The sequence below is a fragment of the Petaurus breviceps genome, unplaced genomic scaffold, assembly GCF_028583685.1.
Source record: "Petaurus breviceps papuanus isolate PSGF00001 unplaced genomic scaffold, PetGlider_PUasm1.0 188, whole genome shotgun sequence".
NCBI classification, from domain to species: Eukaryota; Metazoa; Chordata; class Mammalia; order Diprotodontia; family Petauridae; genus Petaurus; species Petaurus breviceps.
The window spans coordinates 4284291-4295162 of record NW_027185804.1 but is presented as its reverse complement, the minus strand read 5'-3'; the positions used below and the strand labels follow the sequence as shown (position 1 = coordinate 4295162).

The 10872-nt window shown below is 45.3% G+C and overlaps 1 protein-coding gene across 1 annotated transcript in view; it reads left to right on the top strand.

The window, feature by feature from the left end:
* The first annotated feature begins 6576 nt into the window (after positions 1 to 6576).
* Positions 6577 to 10872, top strand: part of NRIP3 (nuclear receptor interacting protein 3) — a 27844-nt gene continuing 23548 nt past the window's right edge. The window contains exon 1 of the mRNA XM_069091186.1: positions 6577 to 6849. Coding sequence (XP_068947287.1) covers positions 6676 to 6849 — 174 coding nt within the window. The 5' untranslated portion in view covers positions 6577 to 6675. The remainder of the gene's footprint in view (positions 6850 to 10872) is intronic.

Below are 10872 nucleotides of genomic sequence, written 5' to 3'. Positions count from 1 at the left end.
TCGGGGAAACACGGTAGTGTTTTAAGTGTCTGAGGTCAGATTTGAACTCAGGTCCTCCTGACTCCAGGGCTGGTGCTCTATTCACTTTACCACCTAGCCGTGTGCACCTTCCCCCCCTGCCCCCCCGGTACTTTTTTTTTTTTAAAGCAATAGGGGTTAAGTAACTTGCTCAAGGTTACACGGCCAGGTGTTTCTGGGTGGTAAGTATCTGAGCCCAGATTTGATCCCCAGGTCATCCTGACACTGGAGCTGGTGCTCTTACTCGCTGAGCCACCTGGCTGCCCTTCCCCTGGTACTTTTCAATGCCTGTTGGAAGCCAGAGCTATATCCAGAACCTGAACTGGCGCAGGTACTGCCACTTGCTCATTTGTAGTACATTTGCATAATACAAATTTTTGTAAAGTGAGAACTGTCTGTATAGCATTCTATGATATTCTTTACCTTCTTGTAATTGCAAACTAGTCTTGCATAATCCTGAGAGTGGTATCTTGGTATTTGAGCTATTTCTTTCTGTTTTCTTGCAGCATTTTTTCTTTGACCTAGAATCTCTCAGTTTGATGTTTATCTCAGGAGGTGACCAGTCAATTCTTTCTTTCTTTACTCTGCCCACCAGCTGTAATACATCTGATTAGTTTTATTTGATGATTTCTTGAAATATATCTTGAATTTTTGTTTGATCATGGTTTTTAGGGTGTCTGATGATTCATTAATTGACCTGTTTTTTAGTTTAATTGTTTTTAACAATAGGCAACATGTCTTAAGTTTTCCTTCTTTTAACTTTGTTTTAATATTTTTGGTTGTTTTATCAAAATCAGTGAGTTCTGTTTACTCAATTCTGTTTTCTCAGGGAGTCTACTATATATGTCATGGTTTTTGTTTTCTCTTATAATCTCATTTTTCTCCTTCCAATTTGCTCCTTAGGATCTCCAATTTTATTTTTTATCTCTTGCTTCTTGTCTTCTATTATTCTTGGAGTACTTGTAATGTCTGTTCTTGTGGAGTTGCTCTAGTGTTCTGAGTTTGCATCTTGGGTTTTTCTTAACTCAGAATATTTCTTTAAAGTATAAGAAGTTGTTTTTTCTTGTTTCTTCCTCACTCTAGACAGTTCCTAATTTGAGATTTTGTGCCAGGAACCACTTCTGCCACTTTTTGCTCTTTAGAATGATGTGAATCATTTTGGATCCTGTGCCCTTTGCATTTTGGATTCCACTGCCTTGCCTCAGTTTTGGGTGAAGCACCTGGTTTTTGGTTCTCCTCCCTGTTCTGGTTACCTAAGCAGAGTCCATCTCGGTCTTTATCTCATTTCAGATACCATTTGTGAGTTAGCTTTTACTCTGTATTGGTCCTGAGAGACCCTGATGAGATATTAAAGGTCACCCTGGTTTGATGGCCCCCATATGGTCCCTGGGTGCCTCTATTTAATCTTCATCTCTTGGAATTCTTGATGTGGTCACTAGGATCATTAATTTGCATTCTAATGGGATCCCCAATGCTGGAGACCTGGACACCTCCTGTCCCAATCTCCTTGGGTAGTCACCTACCAGGAATTGCCTATCGTCCTCTGCTATGTTTGGGAAGGATATCAGAATCACAGTTAGCTTGAGGCCTTCTGGGAGACCCCAAAGCATACATATTTTTCAATTGCCCCTGCTCATCTCAGCCTTCTTATACAAGGACTTACTAACAGTTGGCTTGGTCTTCTACTATGGCTCTGACAATCCAGGCCTGGGATCTTGTTGTTGTCGTCATTTTTTGTTTGTTTTAACCAGAGATCAGGTTGGCTTGAAGTTTTCCTGGTTCCCCTAACCATAGTTTCTGTCACCTTCAGGCATTTTCTTCCTGTGTAGTCACAGACTAGATGGTGGAGCTTATTTTGATTTCATTTCATGGATTGTTGCTTCATCTAGCTTTTTAATGTTAGCTCAGGGAGGTTCTTAGAGAGGTAGGTTCAGCTATAACTTTTCATTCTGCAGGCTTCACTTACAGATTTATAGTTGTTTGTTTGTTTCAGTCATGTGTGACTTTTTGAAACCCTGTTTGAGGTTTTCTTAGCAAAGACACTGGAGTGGTTTATTATTTCCTTCTCTAAATCATTTTATAGATGGGGAAACTGAGGTAAAAAGGGTTAAGTGACTTGCCCAGGGTGTAGCAGCAAGCACCCCAAGCATCCTCAGGGTCGCTGACAACACAGGTTCTTAGATCTACTTTGTTAAAGGAAAGCAACTCAAAATGGGTTAACAAGCTTACTTTAATCAGTCAGATATGTATCATTTACCTAGTTCAGGGGGAAAAGGTCAGCACCCCGAACTTCAGATATACAGACAGAATTATCAAGACAGAAACAGATCAAGTAGACAGATTTCCAAACTGTCCAACCATTACATCCATACCAAACAACATCTGGGTTTCAACATCTGGGTTTTTCAAAGCCGAGGGGGGGCTCTCAACAACGGCTTCCCAGAATCCAGATCAAATCACAGAACACTTCTCAAAGTGAACCCCAAAACAAAGCCTCACATCAGGGCTTATATAGCCTTCTCCTGGCTCAGAGAATGTAACAACCTTTTGGACCCACTGGCCAATCAAAGTATCTACTGAAAAACAAGCCTTCCACCCCAGGCTCCAGGTGCACTTTAGCCTAGGGGCAGGGAAGATCTTAAAAATTTACATTCCCATTACACAGGGTCACACATCTTGTAAGTGTCTGAAGCCAGATTTGAACTCATGCAGATGAGTCTTCCTGATTCCAAGCCCAGAGCTCTATTTACTGTGCCACTTAGCTGCCCCTATCCCAGGCAGGGTTGTGAAACAGTATGGAATAATGGAAATGGATAATGGGATGGTGAATTGTGTCAGAGAATTTAGAAGTGACCTTCCCTCCAAAACATTAACCTATACATTCTGTGTTTGGGGAGTAATCAAGGGAACTGGAATCATTAATACAATGTAAAATGCCAGTGACTACTCCTGGATACCTGTTCCAGGTAACCTCATGGTTTTATTCTTCCTTTATTGGGAAGGAGCCTACTATGTGTCAGATATACTATGCTAAGTACTTAACACATACTATCTTATTTGATCCCCACATACAACCTTGGAAGGAGGTGCTAATATTACAACCCATTTTACAGTTGAGGAAAATGAGGCAGACAAAAGATAAGTGACTTGCTCAGGATCACACAACTAGTAAACATCTGGGCTGGATTTGAACTCAGGTCTTCCTGATTCCCAGCCCAAAAGTCTATCCACTATACCACTAGCTGCCATATTGGCTGTTAATACCAAGGCTCTACGAACAAAATCTATTCTCTGCTCTCCCAAATAGATGTGTAAGATTTATAACTTGCAAATCAAGAATATCAGGGCAGAAGGTCCAACTTGCTTTTGATGTACAGATCATAGATCTTGAAGAGACTTCAGAAGCCATCTAGGCTAGCCACACTCCCTCCCCCCTCCCCAGTTTACAGATAAGAAACTAAGTAATCTGCCCAGAGTCACTAGGTCCCCTTTCTATGGTACCATACTCTATTTATCAATCAGATCACATCACATTTCAACAAATTCTGAAATAAGAGATTTCCAAATTCTAACGGAAGGTTCACTCATTTTAAGCAGCATTCAATATAACCAAATTTCAGTCTAAACAGAGTAGAGCTTTTTCATTTTAAGGGGGTTGAGCTGTCAAAGAGGTGCCTTTGTTCTTCAGGGATGTTTATCAGTGGTATTTGCGCAGATTAAGTCTGTGAGAGGGAGTTGATAGGAGGGAGTAGTTATACTTTACCTGTGTTCTTATACCTCACTGCTCAAGGAATATTGCTTCTACTGGGACATGGGGGAAGGGGGAATATTTTCCCCTAAAAGCTAAATCACACAGACCTTGCTGTTGGGCTGGCCCAGCTAGTTTGCTTTGTACAAAAGAACAGGTCCTCTATGTGACAAAGAAAGGGCTGTCTCTTGCCTGGTTCCCTTGGCGATGGAGTAGGAGGGAGCTACCAGGCAGGGGTCCAGGTGACCAGGCGGAAGGGATGGTTTCTGATAGCCGGGTTTGAGGGAGCCACCATTGTTCACAGAGCCAAGATAATTGCCAAGAGGACCCCAAGGGAAGTGAACAATTTGGCTTCTCTCTCACCTGGCCTGCAGCCTCTTGTATTTAGGATTGTCTGTGATCATTTTTTCATGGTTAAAATTAAAGAAAGTGTCATCTCCCAGGCTTGGTGAAATTCCAAATTCAGTCCAGGAGTTTTCTCAAGAGCCAGGTGAATAAGCTTATTGATAACAATAATAATAACAATGTGTTTAGACTCTGAAACTGTCCTACAAATTTGGGTTTGCACTGGACGTCAGGACCTAGGAGTACCTCTGAACATGAGACTCAAATATGTCTTACTTATATGCATAACCCTGAATAAAACACGGATAGCTAAAATGCACACTAATGATACAGCAAGTGCATTAGAAAGTACATAACTAGAATACACTAATACATAGCAAGGGCATTACAAAGGGCATAGCTAGAATGCACACTGATACATAGCAAGTACATTAGAAAGTTATAAAACAGAATACTATGCTTGTAGATGCCACAAAAGCCTCCAAAAGAGAGGTAGCACCTGTGTTAAGCAGTAAAATATGGGTAGAGGGAGAAGACCCAAAGACATTCCAGGAAACAGGAAACAAAAGTCTAGAAGCAAGAGAACACAGAACTTGTTGGAAGAGGGACAGAGGAGAAAGGACAGGGTAAGTAGTTCAGGTTGACTAGAGTACTGAGCACTGAGGGTGCTTTGGGGACCTATGGGTGATGATGTTTGGAAAGGTGTGCCAGGCTGTGGGGCTGAATTACTTTTCATACCCTAGAGGCGAGGAGAGGAGGTCTAAAGTGGGAGGGAATGATTTGTTACCTTTGGGTGTGAGTGATCAGGAGAGAAAACCAAGATTTTCTTTCCTTGGAGATTCTGAAGAGTCTATCTTTGAGTGTACAAACGTGTGTGCACACACGTCTGACTCCTTCCTGCATGCATATGCTTGTCAAGCTATAATCTCCCAAATGCTTAGGAGCATTTGTTCCTTGTGTTCAGCATAAAACATATTCTGCCCTGCCGGCATATACCAAGTGACATAACATATGCAACAGAATTGCTGAGTGGAGGAGAGAATTGAGATGTCCCAGCCACCATTGCCTTTGGGAGGGAGTACCTTGAGTGCTGGCCCAATCTTTGTAAACCTTAAAGCACTATGTAGCCCTATAGAAATACTAGCTATTTTGATTTCAGGTGAGGCTGATAACAAGAATTCTTGCAGATCTCCAGGGACTGCTGGGGTGGTCATGGGACAGGACAGCCGCCCCTTTCCTTGAGTCTTGCTTGGGTAACTTAGTGATTAATTTCTGATGCTAGCAGTGTCTGCCTTTGCCTGGACTCTCCTCTCCAGTGTAACCTGCTTTTGTCTCTGACTGCCCCTCCCACCTCCCCAGAGCCTGGGACACTGGCTTCAAGTCTCTGGAGAAACTAAGTATAATCACCCTGTGTGTCTGACTGCTACAGAGTCTGTCCATTTGCCCCTGGCCTCAAGGTGGAGGGTGTGGAACAGTTGTTTGGGGAGGGAGAAGCCGTCCAAGGAGGCCAGTCAGCAGAGTGACCCTTAAGGACATTTCCTGCCCCCTCCTCCCTAACCTCATTCAGTCACATGGTGTAGTGGGTGGGGACAGACCTCAAATTGGAGAAAATCTTGTCTTTAAACTTCAGTGGGTGTCACCATCCTAAACTAGGGCTCTGTGGTGTGTGAGCCTCTGTGTGTGGGTTGGGGGTAGGGTGCCATGCCATGGATGTGTGTAGAGAATGGAGGCTGTGTGAGTACTGAGGTCCAAGAAGTAGACAAAGTCTCTGTGATCCCAGGGTCTGCAACTACATGGAAAGGTAAGAAAAGGGCTCATGCAATGGGGGGGTGGGGAGACAAGCACTTGGGCAGAAGGCACCTTTATTCCCCCTTTGATTAGAGGCTCCCCCTACAAGCATTTTCTTCTGTTGCAGACCCAGGTACATGGCAGGGTCCTGAACCAGGTGTCAGGGTACTCCCTCCCAAAGGCAATGGTGGCTGGGACATCTGGATTCTCTCCTCCACCCAACAACTTTCTCCTCTTCCTCCCTCTCTTTTCTATCTCCTTTCTAGCTTCTCACCTCTCCTTTCTGCCTCCTCCCTTCCTCTGCATCCTTCTCCCTGCTTGCCCTCCTTCCTTCGCCTCCCTTCCTCTGTCTCTTTTCCTTCCTTCCCCTCCTCTTCTTCTCCCCTTCCTTTCCATTCTCTCTTCTCCTCTCCCCTCCCTTCTCTAGCTCCATCCACTCTTCCTCTCTTCTCTCCCCTCCTTTATATTATTCTCTTCCTCTCTTCTCTTCTCCCTTGTCCTGGCCCTTCCTTGATCTTTTTTTTTTCCTTTCCCCCTTCCTTCTTTCCGTCCCTTCAACTGCCACCCCCCCCAAAGGAGTGTGAGGGGGGAGGTGGCTTAGGGAAGAAGTCAAGAAATGCCCCCCCCCTCCCCCTTCCCCCCTTACGTCACGAGCCGCGGCTATAAAGTGAGGACCAGAGCTGGAGCCAGAGAGAGGCAAGTAAGTGCTGAGACTGGGACCAGACGGACCAGCGGCATCCTGAACCGGGCCGGGGCCGGGCCGGGGCTGACCAGTCATGTTTTACTCAGGGCTTCTGACTGAGGGGGGCCGCAAGGAGACCGATATGCGGGAGGCGGCTTCCCTGCGGCAGCAGCGCCGGATGAAGCAGGCTGTGCAGTTCATCCACAAGGACTCGGCTGACCTACTGCCCCTGGACGGCCTCAAGAAGCTGGGCTCCTCCAAGGACACGGTGAGTCCGGCCGCCAGCCCCGCAGCCCCATCCCTGCGCCTCTGTGTCTGCCACAGCCGCGCTGGATCTGCGGCTCGGACCGCGCTCGCTCCTGCTGTCTGTCACTCACTTCCACTCTGCCTCTGTCCCTGGAGATGTCTTAAATCTCTTGTCATTGTCCTGCTTTTCTCTGTCACCGTCCCGTCTCGGTAGCACCATTTCTGTCACTTCCACTCTTCTCACCTCCATGTCACTGTGTGTCACACCGGCTGCCCCTGCCCCTGTCACTTGCCACACAACATACTCTCTGTCCCATCTTTTGTCGCCCTCACCTCTCTCTGGCATCGTGGCCATTATGCTGTGGCTTTCTGACACTGACCCATTCTTTGTTATGTTCCCCTCTCGCTTTCTCTGTCACCGTCATTCAGAGCCTGTATCTGCCAGTCTCTCTGTGTCACCGTCACCCTGCCTCTGTCCCCATATGTCTCATTCTCTTTGTCAACACATCCTTTGCTCCTCTGCTCTCTGTCTTTTCACTCCCTCTCAGTCTGGCAATGATGTTGCCACCTCTGCCACCGTTTGCTTCCTCTGTCTGTCACTCTCACTCTTTTTGTCACTATCTGCCGATGTCACCTTGTCACCAGTGACTTCTGCCTGGTCCTTCTGCTTCTGTGTCTCTATCCCTGTCTCTGGATCCCTGATGTGCCTATGCTTTCCCAATCATTTCTCTCTCTTTGCCTTGCTCTGAGGCCTCCTCCCTTGGAACCTTTTTTTTTTCCTGAGAGAAAAGCAAATCTAACCCTCCTAAGCAACCCTCCCCCCTCCCTTCCCTCGTCCACTTCCCCCTCCTGTAGCCCTAGGTCTTTTTTTCCCTCCACTTATTCTTCCGATAATTTCTTGTCACAGTCAGGAACATTAACATAACAATGGGGGGAACACTCTGAGCTCTCTCATTTGCCTGGCCCAGCTGGGCTAAGACTGGGCTGGTCTGATGACTCAGGCCATGGTGACTCTTTTTTTTCATAGGTGTGAGGGCTGTGATGGGAAGGAAGATGAGAAAGGCAATTAAGCTGTTTTAAGGGACCAAACATCTCCAGATGGCTTCTAATGTATCCCTTCTCCTACATTATGTGTTTTAAACCAAAACTCTTATGTATATATGTTTTCCTAACAGCCCCTGTTCTCAGTTTTACATTGGTCTTATCCACCTGTGACTGAGGCAGAACCCATGACCTTTCCATTTACTTTTAACCATTAATAATGAGTCAGGTAGGGCCAGGGATTTCTGCTTTAGATTTTTTTTTTTAAAGCAATTGGGGTTAAGTAACTTGCTCAAGGTTGCAGGGCCAGTTATTTCTGGGTGTGGTGCTAAGTATCTGAGCCCAGATTCGATCCCAGGTCATCCCGACTCTGGGGCCAGTGCTCTTACTTGCTGAGCCACCTGGCCTCCCTCTGCTTTAGATTTTACTTCAGATTTCTACTTAGTGGTCTCCTTAGTCAAAGTAAAGAAGAGAGAGGAGCTCTGACATCAGGCTGTCTCAGCAATAAATGGCTCCAGGGGACCATGCTAGGGGATCTCTTTTGCCAGAGGAAGGAGGTTCTTTAGCCAGATTAAGACCATGATTTCCAAGGACTGACCCTGTGGTGTTGGCACTGGTGACCCACCCACCCCTGATGAAAAGTCAAGTTATATAACACTTCCCAGGAGATAGTCCCTATAGCTCCCAAGGACGCTGCCTATCCTGAAGACTTGAATGAATTAGAAGTGGTCTTAGACAGGAAGTGTTTCAGACCCTCTGGGGGTGGAGCCTGGGCTCCCAGGACACAAACCCACTCTTAGCTGATGCTGACCCTGGGCCAAGTTTCCTAGACTCAGGGGCCACTACCCTGGGAGGCTTTTGTTTTGTTTTGTTTTTCCTGTGGTTTACTTATTTTCATGAACTTGTTTGTCCCTTTTCCTGAATTTCTCTTTGAGTCTGGAGATTTCATCGTTCATTCATTTAATAAGAATTTATTAAGTACTTATAGCATGCATACTATTAGGAGAGCTAGGTACTCATCATGAGATTATAGATTTTAGAGACAGAAAAGACATCAGAGGCCATTGAGTTCAACCCTCTTGTTTTACAGATGGAGAAACTGAGGAATAGAGAAGTTAAGCAACCTGACTAGGGATACACAGCTAGGAGTGAGGGAGGATTTGAAATCAGGTCTGTCTGGTTCTAACTCCAGCACACAAAATATCACTTAGTTATCTTTATTGATCTTTTTCCTTTTCCTGTACTTTGGATTTTCTGAATATTTAATTTTGGGGCTTATTATCAAACCTGATTTATTGAAATTGACTCATCCTCCGAATCTCTGTGTGCAATTACCGAACAGGTGATTAGAGTGTGGGCCCTGTGCCTCTCTCATTGTTAACACCCTGGTTCTTCACAGAAGCCAGCACTAGTGGCTTGCCCTTCCCAGGGCCCTTGTGACACAGAGATTTACATGGAGGTCATTTTCAATGAGGTAGCATACAGAAGGTATCTGCCTTTGGCACCCATTCTTCTTTCACAGGATCAGAGGGGGCTAGTCAGCCAACCCTGGCTCCAAAGAGTCAGACATTCTTACTGTTCCTGTTGGTGCCCATCTTGAGAAAATCCCCTTCTCTAGCACCACAAGATAGTTGAACTTATACTAAACCCATTGTAAGGGGCTGAAGTTGTCAGCCTGCCATGTCAGTGGAGAGAATTTGGGATGCTGTCTGATCTTTCCTGCTGCTTCTGCTGGGGGAGGGAGGAACTCCCTGTCCTCAGCCAAAACTGGCTCCTGTTTTCATGATCTTCACAGTTAGGAGGCAGCTTGGCCCTGATAAAGCAAGAGTGCTAGATTTGGAGTCAGGTGACCTGAGTTTGTATCTAGACTCTGCAGCCCACTTTTGGCCTCAGTTTCCTCACATGTAAAGTGAGGAGTGACTATCAGAGCTCTTTGGACTCTAAATTCTATGATCCTAAAATGATCTCTAAACTAGCTCAAATTCACTCTGAGCGGAGACAAGAAAAATCTCTTCCTTTCTTATACATTTGAGATACATGGATCTTTTTGTTTTTTTTTTTTTGTAAAATTAGACCTCAGCTTAAATAACATAAATCCTGGAAGTTTCAGTAACTAAACAAGGAGAAGGTACCATGGAGTGATCATAAAGCCCTTTGTTTTCCTTTTTCCTTCTGTGCTACACTTGGATTGTGATAGAAACTTTAGCTCTCTCTCATGGATTCTCAGTTCTCTCATTTCCCTTCTAAGCTGCTGTGCCCTGTATGGGGAAGGGTACCTCTGCTTTCTTGCTGGTTGCCTGGCATCCTTAAAGGTTCTCTCTCTCCCCCCCCCTCTGTCTCTCTCTTTCTCTCTCTCTCTCTGCCTCTGTCTCTCTCTTTCTCTCTCCTTTCTCTCTTTCTCTCTCTCCTCTGTCTCTCTCTCCCTTCCCCCTGCTTCCTCTCTCCTCTCTTCCATCTCCCCACCCATTCACCCTTGTTGAGGCCTCAGAGAGCAAGGAGAAGGGAAGGGAGCAACATGATATCGAACAGCAACCAGATGTTGTACCCAGCAGGGGAAGAGGAAGACCAGTTCATATCTCACCTTTGCTCCCTATGGCACTGATTCCCCTTTCTTATTCCTTTGACATCCACAATGAGCTCAATTGTACATTTGATTTGATTTCCTTGGGTCACAGCTGCAAAGATGAACATAAATGGGGTTAGGATCTACGTAAATCTGGGCAGAGAAGCTTGAAAACTGGGCAATGCTATCTCTTTACAAGGGCTTCCCACAAGTCTCAGAAATGACCTTGTAAATGTACTCCAATCTAGGAGAGATGAATTTTACCTTAGAACATGTGTCACAATGGATCTGGAAAATAATATAGGCTCCAATCCATCAGGCTAACATTAAGACTTAGGAAATGCAGAAGAAGGTTAAACAGTTTTTGCCTGAGGCTGGTTATGGTAAGGAATAAGGAGGGAGAGAGAGAGAGAGAGAGAGAGAGAGAGAGAGAGAGAGAGA